Raw genomic sequence first — 15,230 nt, 5'->3', positions numbered from 1 at the left:
AATCTACGTTTCATTTTTAATTTATAGATAGATCTATATACATAGAGATTTGTTTCTATCTAAATTTATAGCCATTATATAGGCTATTTTAATCATAAATATTTATCAAATTTGCAGATTTATATGTCCTTTATGACTTTTATCTAATAACTTTGCAACTATAGTATTGAACTTGATCGGTATATATGCAGGTATAAAATGTTGCAATATAATATGTCGGGTAGTATACTCACCAACCATTTCAGTGTATAATACAATTTGTGCTACGATAGCATTTTCTTCTGAACCTCCCCACATCCACTTATTATGGCTCTTAATTGTGATTCTTTATACATAAAAAGTACCTTGGGCGTTTAGCGTTGTTTAACGTCGTCAAAGTACACCATTCGAAATCATATCAAGTGGCCTCTTTGGTTCTCCTTAAGATTATTATTACTATTATTTTTTTTTTAATACAGAACAAGTGACAACTGAATATTTAATTTTATAGAACAAGAATACATTTTACACGAACATAAAAAAATATGTTTAATACGTACCTATTTAGTATATGGCTAAAAAAAACAGTTTAAAAGATTTAACGATGCAATCACAATCTTAAGTCGACAGAGTAGGATAACTACGTATATTAGTAAATGTATTTAATACACTATGTTTCATATTGTATTATTTCTTATAGTTAATAAACAATTTGTTCACTTAGAATTGACAATTCAATCGTTTATTTTAAGGTCTTAAAATAATCACAAAAATGACCTGATTTTATCTATTTTTTAATCTAAAGAAAAAAAATAGTAATTAAAGTTTTCTGCAGACAAATCATTCAAACATCCAAATATCTGTATATATTTTTTTTTTATTAAAAATATACCCATGAAATCAATGGCTGATGGACATAAAATTACAATGATAATAATAACATCCTTATTATATGTTATATCTACTTATAATATAAATATAACTTACATGCTCGGCATAAAAAACTTTAAAGCTCTTTTTAGTAAAAAACTAAAAAATTAGTATATGTATATATAGCTACTTACAAAAATGTTTTATTTTATCATTTATGTATGTAAATTTATGAAAAAACTGTATTATTCTTTTTCTATAATTTTTATTTATTTGTGTAAATTATAAATAATATTATAATACATTTAGTATGTATGAATTTAATAATATAATTTATTAATATTATAAGCGTTAAAATTTTATATTGAAAAAGAATCTATTAGTGGCAGGTTTTAATTTAGTTATATAATATTTAATAAATACGTTACCTACTTATATTATGCTTTGTCTTTTTTTAAACTTTTAACTTTTAAAGTTGAAGAACAATATACATAATACACTGTCAATATTCAATTATGTCTACAACATAGATGTATAATGTATATATTATATTTATAAAACTTATAAATTATGAGGGAGATTTTTAACAAAGCGTGGTAAAACTATTGATTTGAAAGTGATGTTCATTTTTTGGAAATCGCTTTAGAGCACTATAAGTAAAAGTACTTATTATATTATTATTTTTTTTTCATTATCTATAAATATATAAAACTCTAATTCACCGACCGTCATTGCGATCGAACGGCTTACACGTTACACCATAGCTATGTTTTATATATTATCATTGGATAGATTGCAAGGAAAGCAGACAGTCACTACGCACACAAACGTTTGGTATAATATGATTTTTCTGAAAAAGTGTTGATCAATTGTCGGCACGGATAATGCATTGGGTAGGTTTTGTTTGGTCCTTTCATCTCTCACAATGATATAAGTATGGCACCATAGTGACATAGTAAGTTATGATATATAACTAACTTATTGTAGATAAACTATATAGTCGTATTAAGCAATAAGTGTGACAAAATAAATAGGTATGATCATATTACCACATCTTGTTTTATACACAAACCCAGCTCAAATATTTCTTTACTTCACCTACATCGTAATTTTCCATTTCGTATAATTCTATACTCACATATATATAAAAAATAAAGAAAAATCTAATCAAAAGAGGAGAACTATACGATATAGACCGCGTGTAAAGAATAATATACGTTGACTGAACGGTTCTAGATTTTATTTTAAGATATTTGACTATTTTTTATGATATTACATAAAAAGTATGAAATTTTTGATACTGTAGATTACAAAAGTTTGGCCAACATAAAAATGGTCGTATTTTCATCTTATACAAAGTAGGGAAAACTATTTTAGTTATCAACAATACTTTTGCTGAAAATAAAAAATATTACGGCACAAATTTGGGAGATGGTGCAGGCACAACTCGCACCAACTTTTTTTAAAACGCCTTCTTTGGCCTGCCAAAAATAAAATATAAGCACCGATATATAGTATTTTAAATCAAATATTATAATAATATAATATAATATTGTTTTATAATAATACATTTTTTCATTTTTATAACTCAATGATTTGTTATTTGATTATTTAAGTTGTTACATTTAATGGTAAATAGAAAAATATAGAAATATGAATTATGTAGTAAAAGTGTCGATGAATTTTAAAACAATATGTACCATTTCTTGTACCCTGTAGACTACTGAACATTAGCATTTAGCACAGATTGACGTGAATTCCTTTACAAAATTAAATTCTACTAATATATATAATACTATTGATATTCAATAAATCATATATAAGAAATTGTATTGAATACTGGCTCTGATTGTATTAAGACGACACTATGATAACATTTTGTGTATTCAGTAGAAATATTTAATTTTTTTCTTTAGAATTTTTTACTGTGACATATTTTACAGCTCAGCTCAATAGGAGCGTCATTTCAATTTTTTTATTGTTGGTGCCAACATTTTCGAATCAGGCAATTTAAAATTATTACAAGCCCACAATTATGGGCACCTTTTTTCAAGAGAGTCAGTGGGTTAAGGGGAAGTATATCTCCTCTGTCTTATTTTTACTTATTCTTCCAACTATTTGGATTAGCCATTATTGTTCTACATCTCCTAGTACTTTATCTCCACCTTTCCTTTATTCACACCAACTATTTTCATGTCATTCTTTATTCTATCTAACCACTTTTTTTTTGAACTTTTTCAAAGAAAAAAAAATTAAATACTTCTAATGAATACACAAAATTGTATCATGATGTAATAATTTCCGTTGATGTACCGTCTCAAATGCAACCAGAACCAGTATTAAATAAAATTTCTTACAGATGACTTATATTGAATACCAAATATCATTACAAATGTATATTAGTAGAATGTAATTTTGATAAGGAATTCGCATTAATGTGTGTTAAATGCTCATATTTAGTAGTCCAGAAAGTACAGTAAATGATACAAAATATTGTTTTAAAATTCACTGACACATTTACCATTTACTATAATTATATAGTTTTGTATAGTACTATACAAGGCTATTATTAGTAGATACAACGTAGTATCTACTAATAAGAGTAAAAATTATACCTGCAGGGTATAGTCATTTCAACGTTTTTGATTCTGTAATTTTAAATATGTTATAATATTATAGGCATTAGATAGTTTGTAGATAGAGTAGATAGGTATTACGTTGTATACTATAGTTGTGATTATGTATATTTGATGTTTTAATATGTGAAATAATAAAATATTTTTTGATTAAAAATAATTTTTTTCCAAAACAGGTAAAATTATATTGTATCCAAGAAAAAAAATGCTAATATAAATATTTGGTGAAAATGTCAAGTCCCTACGGTTTTTTTTTTAAATTCAACACACAAACAAATTTGATTTCGTTGAAAACATTTGTTGCGTAAATATTACTATTTCCCGCTGTTTTTATTTTTTAGTTTTTCTCGATTATATAGGAAAGCACTAGGATGTTATTACTTTTAACTCCCTTCTCCCACCAAAAAAAAATTACAAACTTTATCTAATTTCTACTAGAAACTACAACCCTCAGTATTGAAGATAGAAGGAATTTTATGCTTCGAAAGTGTTAACAAACACATAGATACAAAAAACATATCATCGTCAAACCAATTGTCACCAAAAATCAATTTGCTACATTCTAAAAGTTATAGTTTTAACTTTTGATACTTACCTAATAAAAGTATTATAATACTTATTGAATTTATAAGCTATTATTATTATACAGCATTAAAAAAAATTATTTTTCAAACTTATGAAGACACCATATATCATCCATACTTCTATAATTTAAATTTTTAGTATTTAAATTTTATATTTTTAGTAGTAGGTATATTACCTACTTAATTAGTAATTTCTTTTATATATACTTCAAGACATACTACAATACTACATATCAATTTTAGTATGCTGACATATTCTTTTCAACCTCACATAATTTAATCTTAATGCATAAATGCTTCTAATTTAAAATATTTCGGTACCTACCTATTTTACTAGTCATGATTTTAATTGTAATATTTAAATAAATTGTATTATTTACACTGTATAATTTCTAATATAAATATAATATATTTTTTCTAAGTTCTAAAATTATCTTTTATTTTTTTTGTTTTTATTCATATTAATATAGTTAGATAGGTACTCCCTGCAATATTTAATATTTATTTGTTTCTAAAATTGCCGTTTGGAATTTATTAATTAGATTTATTAGAATAAATAAATGAATCATTCAATTAAATGCAAATACCTACATAGGTATGTATTTTTTTAATATGCACAATGTACGAGACTTTAATAAATATTAATTATTAATTATTGAATATTCATAATAACCAAACCTTGATGGCTTGATTGCCTTAATTAATATATCTCAAACAAGGGTAGTTTTATGAACGGGTGTATTGTCCATTTCAACTAAAATTAAAATAGAAAACGATTCGATTTCCAATTCCACTAATTTCCTTGCTATGATTAAAATATTTATAAATATAATTTGTAATTATTAATAAAAGTTGACAAATATAATATTATGTTAAAAAGTAGATATATAATAGTTTGATAATTAAAATGAATGTAAATTTAATTTAATTAAAAACATTTAAATAAACTAAATTTCTGAAAACATACAATATTACTTTACCTACTTTATTTCTATACTTCCAATGGAGGTCCTCCGTCATAGTGGTAAGTGGTGGCTATTTTATGTTTATGTTTGAAGAGTATACCTATTCTGTGAACATAATAAATTGTTGTGATGTTTGTTAATTGTTTACATTCTATAGGATATCGTTTACTTAGTTACTCAGTATTATATTACTATCGACTTTTATTCATTGTGTCACATTATCACTAGGTACGTACATTTGACATTTGTACACATTACACACTATACCGTCGCCAGAGCAAAAATAAACCCTAATAGGAAATAATTGATTTTGTACAATCTAATAAGGCAGTTCTATCGCTACAAATTCTATGTATTATAGATATAAAACAAAAAATATATTATAATATAATATAATATTAACACGTATTATTTTTTATAAAAAAATTGACAAATTAATAGATTTTTGATTTTTAATTTGATATTCTCTTTGGAGATAATTAAGGAATATAGATATCTACTTATTACTTAACATAAATTAATTAAAATCTAGTGTTTGGGTCTGAAACCATGATTTTTATTATTCGTTATACTAATCTATCAATAATGTTTAGATAATTATTTATAAAACAATTACCTATCACAAGTATATCATGGCTTAACTCGTAAAAAAATAGGAACACTTTACTTACCTAATATATTATTATAGAAAAAAAATAGAAGTAATAACTAAGAAAGTAGATTTAATAAGAAGTAGCAGTTTAGGTACCTTTATTACTTACCGATGTATTTATAGTAGTTTTGTGAAGCACTTAAATATATACGTATGAAAACTATTTCTAGAAATACCACCTACCTATATCATACCAATATCATTCATTATTATGTTTAAAAATTTAATTAATAGGTACATAAAATATATAATAAATGTTATAATCAATTGTCATTTATTTTACCATGTCATAAAATTATGTTTTTAATTAAAATTTATAAAATAACGAAGATTAATAATAAGTTGTACACTTAAACATTTAATAACGTATATAATAAACCTAATTAATTAGTATGTTGTATTTATTGGATTTCATATAATGATTTATCAAGCTTATCTTGAATCTATCTATTCAATAAAAAAAAAACTTGGACAACATGCAGTCCCTAAAATGTAAAAATCACAACCATCATGCTATTGCAATGCAACACTCATACGCGTTTGATGAGTGACAACATCTATAACTCTGTACAGAACAATACAAAAATCAAAAAGATGCTTAAACTCCTGCGCTCGTTTATTATCGAGATAACAATTGAGTAGCAACGAAACCTAACGTCAAGCAATAATTTGTGAATTAGATAGGACATGTCAAGAAAATAATACCAAAATGAAACCGTAAAACCGTAAATGGTACATTGACAGTATGACCCATACTATATGATACTTCAAAGATTGATCCCGGTGACTATTTTGTTCGCCCGCGTTACAACATATACCTATATATCTACGATATACATGTATTATTTTTAATTTTTTGAAAATAGCAAATCACTTAGATATGCCTGACGCCTGTAATATGTTTTTGACACCTTTTATAAAATATTATTTTTTACGATGTTTTATTTTTTGGCAAATTTTTGAATAATAATTATAACCATGGTGTATTAGCTATTTTACTATTTATGAATATTGTTTCAAATGTAATATTTTGTATTATAATAAATTATATACCATTATACTTAGACGTTTTTGTTAATTAAGCAGTTGATGTTTATGGGTTTTGTTTGTAGATTTGGCTATAATTAATACAAAAATGTTTGCAGTTCTGTACATTTTCCATCAAACTTAGCAAATGTTTGTTAGGAAAATAATAAATAAGTTTCAAGGTTTGTCAAATGAAATGTTATCTTGTGTTAAATTACACTTTATTTTTGTCACTATTGATATTAGATTTATGAACAAACATTGAATGAAATGTTGATAATAAAAATGAACGACAGATGGTATCTAACAATTCTAACATATATTTCGAATAGATAATACTCGTAGATTAAACCATTTTTAATTTTGAGTAGAGTAATGAATATCTATATAGATGTATCAATGTATGTCTGCGTATATAATATATATTATATACTATATACATATGTGAAAAGTAAAAGATGTAAAAGATGCTTCCATAATTTTAAAATTTACAGTTTCAAAAAGATCATAAATTTTTTAAAAATAATATGAATAAAAAGCTACGTGGGGTCCTGGATAATAATCTTATCTTTAAATTTTAAAATTGGTCAGCTGAACTAGTTCATTCTAATATCAAAATTAACAGCAAAATATTAAAACCAATGAACGAACATTTGTTATATCGTACATGTGTAAGACAGACAACACATGCGGGTACTGCGTCCTCTGGTCCTCTTAAGAGGGTTTCTGATAGTAAATTGGATCTAGTTGATATTTTTTAGAGGTTAAATTGAAAATTTGTAGTTTTTTCAAAATTATTAGGAAATTTTTTATAACTCAAAAATGGCAATTAAATAATCGCAAATACTTTAAATTTGACAATCATACATCTATATAAATTATAAAGACATTTTCGATTTTCGATTTTTGATTTTTATTTTATCTATACATGTTGATAAAAATATTTGTTTGATCAAAATCGTTAACAATTTAATAGAAGGTTCCTCATAAATTATAAGATTTTAATATTATGTCAACTAAAAATATCAAAAATACATAGAAAAATATTTTTTTAAGAAAATTTAAAAATAGAATTTTGAAAACCATCATAATCGCAAGTTTTTTAATTTTTGCACAAGCATTGCAAATTAGTCTGTATCAACGTAGTTAAAAATCTCTTAAGTTTTTAATATTCATACCAAAGATAAGAAAATGTTATTCAAATTTCCTCCAATTTATTATTGCTAGATTTAAAAGTTCAATTATCTATATAAAACGTTAAGGGTGATTCCACAAATATTTTTACGAGCATTCAAAGGTTTAAATTTGGACAAATATTACATATTCATGCATTAAGTACCTAACGATTTCTCATCAAAGGATTTTCTTATTTTGTTGTTATTCAAAAACTGTAATAACAATAGAATGTAGATACTTGAAAATATGGTCATATGTTTATACGTATAAACATTTCTTAGTTTCTTCTACATGGTATAATTTTCTAAGTATTTTAACCCTTTTGAGTTATTTAGAGATACTTTTAATTTTGGTATTTTTTTCATATATATTTTTATAAAAATGTGAGCCGAGTCAAAAAACTTGAACATATAATGCAAGTTTTGATACTTACGAAAAATTTTTTTTTTAGTATAATTGTTTTTCTTATTTTTGTTGTAATTTAAAAATATCATTCTTATTTGAAACTTGCTTACTATAATAATAAGTACCCGATGCGGTTTTCCGTTACTAAATAATTGAAAGTGATGTTTTTTTTTTTTGGAAATCACTTTGGAGCACTATAAGTAAAAGTACTTATTATATTATTTTTTTTTCATTTTTTTCATTATATAATTATATAAAACTCTAATTCACCGACCGTCATTGCGATCGAACGGCTTACACGTTACACCATAGCTATGTTTTATATATTATCATTGGATAGATTGCAAGGAAAGCAGACAGTCACTACGCACACAAACGTTTGGTATAATATGATTTTTCTGAAAAAGTGTTGATCAATTGTCGGCACGAATAATGTATTGGATAGGTTTAGTTTGGTCCTTTCATCCCTCACAGTGATATAACTAACTTATACTTATTGTAGATAAACTATATAGTATTGAGCCATAAGTATGATAAAATAAAAAGGTATGATGCACAATGAAACGAACTGTTAATAAATTTAATTTAATTGTACCCCCCTCCACACACACACCTACATAAATTCCTCCAAACATGTACTGGATCTGACGTATTGTTGTGTAGTCGTGTTGGACTTGGACGGAAAACAGTTACCTATCTGGATTCGTCTCGGCGATCAAGTACAATAAATTGAACAGAAAAACTATACGCAAATTTCATGGCGCTATCTCGTGGTTGGATTGTATTTTAAATACTTGATGCCCGATAATATGTATTGTAAATATTTTAATGGGAGTAATGCGACCACTAAAATTAGAGACATTCTCCAAATTCTGATGTCCAAGTATACAATATTTCTTTTCACCAGTGGTACGAAAAACGGTTACTAAGTTTAGTTTGGTCACCCTACTATACGCGTAATAATAATAATGACCTAAGTATTGTCAATTAATATTTGATTTACTAGACAGTAGACGATAAAATAAATAGCAAGACGTACGTGGTGTTTATAGTACTTTTATACCGATTAAAAGAATAAAAAATAGGAGTAATTACATAGTGATAGTACTACTTTACCTTATAACTCATTGTTTCATGAAAATATTTAATTGTTTTCCACCTCCATACAACAGCGATCACCTCCATACAACTGTGATAACTGAATACAAAGCAATGAACGGTTGGCAGATGGATGTCAGAAACGTTTTAAATATTATCGTTTTCGTGTCTTGTAGTTCGTTAGTCACAGCAATAATTGTTGCTATCAGACGGTTGCATTGTTTTCGCCAAGCAATTACGCACCAGATAACCCGTAAATTATTTTAATGTAGTTCAATTTATTGTTTAGTGTTTACTTCTCTTTAGGGCTTTTCGTGTTTGACTGTTCCATTTATTAGTGTAATTACGTCCGGTTGATGTCATCTAATTCCTCAGGACGTATAGCGCTGAAATATTTGGTTTCACGCGCAATGTTTTAGCGTACAAAATTCCGGTTTATGAACGTGCTAGTTTCGCGATGCATTTGAAAAACTATGGGTAAGGGTGTCGTATAATTCATTCAGTCTCTATGTGTTGGTTCTTAACAAACTGCTTGATATGTGCAGTGCTATTAAATTGAACGTATTTGATTTTCTTTATTAATTGTGTGATTCATATTTTTCATTTCTCAGAATGCTCCTCAAATAAAGTTGACACAATGGTTGCGAGTTTACAGTCTAGGCGTAAGGCATTAGAATCCAAAATCATCGAAAAAAATCGCGAATTAAAACGATTATGCATACAAGAAGCAGAATTAACAGGTAGCTTACCTCCGGAAATCCCATTGGATCCCGGCGAAACACCACCTACTTTCCGCCGACGTGTTGGAACATCATTTACTTATCCTGAAAATTTAATAAATAAGCTGAAATTTAAAGATGTAAGTACCTAATCTTTAATATTTTTACTGTAATGTACCTACAGATTTTGTATTAATGTTTTGCTTGCCAGGATGAAACTTTGGCTTCACTTGAATTGGAGTATAAAATCCAAAAAGGAATTGCTGAAGCTGCTTTAGGACTTGCTAATGATGAGACTGCCAACAAATCTGTGCGGCGAAAACATAGAATGATGTATCAACAAAGTCAAAGTAGAATTATTGAACTCGAAACAAGAATAAATTTATGCAATAATCAAAAAGTAAAAAAGAAGCCTCGCCCTGAGAGCAGTTACACAACAGGTAATATTTAATTTTTGATAATCATAGTTAACACTTTCAATGCCACTAATCATTTTGTGGGTTATTCTGTGTTTATATCGCGCTTTTCATACTGGACACGATGATTCGATAATGTTAATGTAAAAATAACGAAAACCCACCTAATTATAGATTTTTATAGTACTAAATGCTAAGTATTTTTCTCTGTAACTAAAAAAAACTAAAAATCCAGGAAATTTTATGTCAAATCAATTTTCTTATTTTGTTGTAAGTAATTAAAGATGAATAATGATAGATGCATGGCATAATTTTAAAAATATTTTGTTAAAATAACAAAAACTTGTGTATTATTTTTTAGTTAAAAGTGTTAAAAATTCATACCTTAGATATGACAATTTAACACAAAGTTCCTACTAAGTTTTTTTACCAAACTTATTCTGTCTGTATATTTTGATTTATCTATTAGGGAAATATGAAGATAAAACTTTATTCCCACACTTTTGCTTTAACGACTGCGCAGTCTATACAATACACATTTTACTATCAATATTTTTTCTGCCAAATATATTTCCTCCTATAATATTTTCACCTACTGTGGATATTTGTATTTAGTTTTACTATTTAAAAAGTTGAGTTCTAAGTATTGCTATAATTTCTACAGTTTAAGTATAAATATAAGTCGTATATGATAAAAAATAAAATAAACAATAGCAATATTAAGTAGTTTAAATATAAATAAGTTACATGTAATTTGATTTCAGAATTACTATTTATTAGATACTATGTGTTCTCTATACAAGAAAATCTCCAAATTATTAGAATAGGTACATAAAAAAAAAAAACTTGTTACCTAGACACTAACAGTTAACATGCAAAATAATTTTCTCTTAAAATGTTACTTTATAAGCAAATTCTAAGAATGTAATGGACAGATAGTATTATCAATCAAAGGATACTAAAAATAATAAGAAAAAAAGACGGGACTTAGAATAATTATAATAGCTTAATTAGATTACACTGATCATATTATAAAGAACAATCAATGATGTGCACTTCTCATCAGTATTTACTAAATATTATATACTAATAATAATACTAATTCGTATAGGCTTATAACCTATGAGAAACAGTTGATCCTTTATATTGGCATATTACTTTCAATATCTTATCTAAAATTGTATGGTTATAAAGAAATAAAATATAAATTATTTGATCAACATATCGTTTTTATCAAATATTATATTTTTTTATTTACAAGACATTTCAAGTATATTTGAACATTTATAAAATAGTTTACACATCATACTGATAATATTTTTATGTTATATTAAACATAAACTAATGTTATTCATTAGTTGTTAATATTATTTATCTAATACAATTATAATTTGTAATTATTAATTATTGTTAGAAACAAAAATTTAAATGATATAATATTTATAAATAATATTAATTGAAAACGGGTATTTTTTAAAAATTGAAACAATTTATTACTATCAAATTGTTATTATTATATTTTATTTATTACTTGTTAGTGTTTTTAATTGTATTTAAAAAAAGCTATGTTCCATACCAATTAATTGTTTCAAACTATTTAAACATTTATATATTATGAATATTAACAACAATAGTTGATCCAACGTGCTTTTCGAAAATAAATTTGCCATTCGTAATAAAATACCTGTTATATATTAAAATATAGTAGTATCATAAACAAAGTATATCATTGTTATTACATTATTAAAAATCCTATTAAATTTTTCCAATCACTTATAATGTAGAAATTATCATACTTAACTTAATAATATTGCTTTTTGATGTATATTTTAAAAAATTATAAGTTTTTATTTCTTACATGATTTATAGCTAAATAGTAAACAGAAATTTTTTTAAATATAGTTAAACCATTTTATTTTAAAATGTAATGAGTATTTATTATTAATAATTACTATTAGCCATAACTAGGGTGAGGTGAGCGAGGTGCCTGATGCTAGGGGCGTAAAAATATTAAATAATTAACTTAAGAAAAAATATCATTATCAATATAAGATTTTTTACCGAACTATAAGTATAATGTAGGTTAAAGATTGTATTTCTTGTTTTGATCGAAAACTAATTACTAATTTTTAAATATTTCCAACTCTTATTATAAAATATTAAAAACTGCAAGTGTATCATCCCCCACCACCTAGATGATGCATTACTAGAGTTCTGCCTCAGAATAAAAAATGACTCAGTACGGCTCTGATTACTTAAAAATTAATTAAGATACATTGTAAAATAAAATGATTGATCAACGACAATTATTATTATGAATAAATTGGAATAAATATTTTGTTTTTTTATTAGATTTTGTGAACAATCATAGCGTGACTGATGGTAATTTTGTTGTACCTAAAGAACCGAATGTGCAATCTTCAAACCCAAAAGTTTTATCTCATAAAAGTAATTTAAGACAATCTCAATCATACAACAAATTCCCCAGTCAAAGAAATTCTCATGACCCAAGGTAATTTAAATATTTAATTATTTTAAACTTAAACTTACTTGAGTTATTTATAAAATGTATACAATATTTTTAATTTACATATATTTTTATTAAGTATGAATTTTTAAACTCCATACAAATTCATCAATTATATAATTAAATTAAAGTCTTATGGTATATATTAAAAAAGACAATTTCACTTTTTAAGATATATATAATTAAAGTTAAATATAAAATAAACGATATCTTTGTTTTAAAATATGTCTTTTACAACACATTAAGCTTAAGAATATTATTGAAGTATTACATTGTATATCTGATTAATATTATGTTCTTTATAAAACAATTTTAAATTAATCATTTTTTAGAATTGGAAATGGTATACATAATTCATGGAATACTCATGAGCATATACCCATCTCCAATATGCAACCAATGCTATTACCAAGATCAACAATCAGTTTGGATAAAGAACATGGTAAATTATTAGTTAATTATTAAAAAATATATTTGTTAAATTAACAATGTTTATTATTTTACAGTTACTTATCCTAAAGATAATGGCGGGCTTTTTAATAATAACTCAAATTCTACAAATTTACCTTCAAGTCATGAATTGTCAAGTAAGATTATTGATCAAGATTTCACGTCTAAGTATAGAGACAGGTAAATATTATTATATTTTTGAATTGTAATAGTTTACTTTTATAACAGAGTAACTTTAAATAATTTAATATTTCATGATAATAGGTTTGGAAGTTTAGATAGGCGACATACTAGAAGTTCTAGTTCTCGAAGTAATAGTAGTGTTGATCATGAACCTTCAGCTGTACCTGTTGTACCACGACATACAAATTCACAGCATCCCACAACTACTATTTTATTACCAAATCAAATGTACCCAGAAAATAGTTTAATGAGAACTCATTCTCTGGGTAATATTAAAAATGAAAATCAGCAACAAGCAGAAAAAGGATTTACAGATTTAAATCAAATGTCATTATCTGAAAGTAGAAAAAACAATGAGAAAAAATGGATTGAAACATCATTGGATAGTAGTAGTGTTGAGTCTGGGCCAACACTTGCACATGATTTACCGCCTCCTATCAAAATGCATACACCTCCAATACAACCTGAAAATCACCCACTTCCGTACGATCCACTAGTCAATCATTTTGACACTGTAATTATTTTATAATACTTGGTTATTTAATTTAAATAATTGTGTATATATGTATATATATATTTATTTAATAGGTTCCATTTGAATCACCAAAAAATCATACGGTTGTTCAGGTTGGAAAATGGCAACCATATCGTGAAGTAACTAAGCCATTTGAAATGTCTGATTTTTATAAATACAGTACAAGATTTAGGAAACCATCTGCAAATTCTAATAGTGTGTCTCCAGAAGTAGTTCAAACTACAGCTTCTAACCCTTCACCAACACCATCCTTGCCGCCACCAATACCAGCGTTACAAAATAAAGGAATTTATCAACCTTTAAAACCTCATAATTGTCATCCATTGGTACCTCAGTAAGTTATCTTAGAATTATACATTTCAGTATAATAAACAATAATTATAACACATTTCATTTTACAGAAATGTTTCATTAATGGAAGAAACAGTTTGTCCTATCGATTCATTTGAACCTAATAATGAATTATGTTTAGATGAAAGTGTATTTGCTAATGAAATGTTATCTTGGTACCAAGATGAAGCTACACCTCAATCCAGGACTGCCACGTTGGTTTAATTTTAATTAATATAACTAAAACATATTATGGCATATTTTTATATTATGAATTTATGATGGGCAGCTAGAATACAACCAATATAATATTATATATTATTATTATTATTATGTTCTTATTTTTTAGATTATTTTAGTACATGATTTATCTATATGAACATAACTTTAACAAAAATGATGACAAAATAATGAAATCTTAATATGAATACCTATTTACAATGTTTATATAGTTATAGTTTTAACACATAAAATATAACTATCATTTTTCATATTATTATTCAATTTATTTTGTATTTAAGCATTATTGAATTTTTTTTTTAAATTATCGAATTTCTGTAATATTTGTAATTTTATTTTTGTACAAAGGTATCTTAGATGAAGATCTAATATAAGTATGAAAATGAACCTATGAAGGTAATGATTATTATAATGTTTTTTAAATTTATTATTGTATACA

General features: G+C 25.4%; 1 protein-coding gene across 1 annotated transcript; it reads left to right on the top strand.

Annotated features, from left to right (window-relative positions):
• Positions 1–9,587: 9,587 nt before the first annotated feature.
• LOC113557083 (FERM domain-containing protein 4B) lies at positions 9,588–14,977 on the top strand. Its single transcript, XM_026962385.1, has 9 exons — positions 9,588–9,868; positions 10,003–10,250; positions 10,322–10,550; positions 12,879–13,038; positions 13,386–13,495; positions 13,560–13,683; positions 13,768–14,200; positions 14,275–14,555; positions 14,623–14,977. Exons 1-9 carry the CDS (start codon positions 9,865–9,867, stop codon positions 14,774–14,776), a joined length of 1,743 nt encoding a protein of 580 aa, XP_026818186.1. The 5' UTR covers positions 9,588–9,864; the 3' UTR covers positions 14,777–14,977.
• The last annotated feature ends 253 nt before the right edge of the window (positions 14,978–15,230 follow it).

This window comes from Rhopalosiphum maidis, chromosome 3, assembly GCF_003676215.2.
Source record: "Rhopalosiphum maidis isolate BTI-1 chromosome 3, ASM367621v3, whole genome shotgun sequence".
NCBI classification, from domain to species: domain Eukaryota; kingdom Metazoa; phylum Arthropoda; class Insecta; order Hemiptera; family Aphididae; genus Rhopalosiphum; species Rhopalosiphum maidis.
This window is presented reverse-complemented; position numbering and strand designations above follow the sequence as displayed.

Excerpts from the sequence above, each read along its gene's own strand:
- LOC113557083 (XM_026962385.1), top strand. Across the intron at positions 13,684-13,767 it reads ACGTCTAAGTATAGAGACAG|GTTTGGAAGTTTAGATAGGC; the intron begins GTAAATATTATT and ends TCATGATAATAG. Across the intron at positions 14,556-14,622 it reads TGTCATCCATTGGTACCTCA|AAATGTTTCATTAATGGAAG; the intron begins GTAAGTTATCTT and ends TTCATTTTACAG.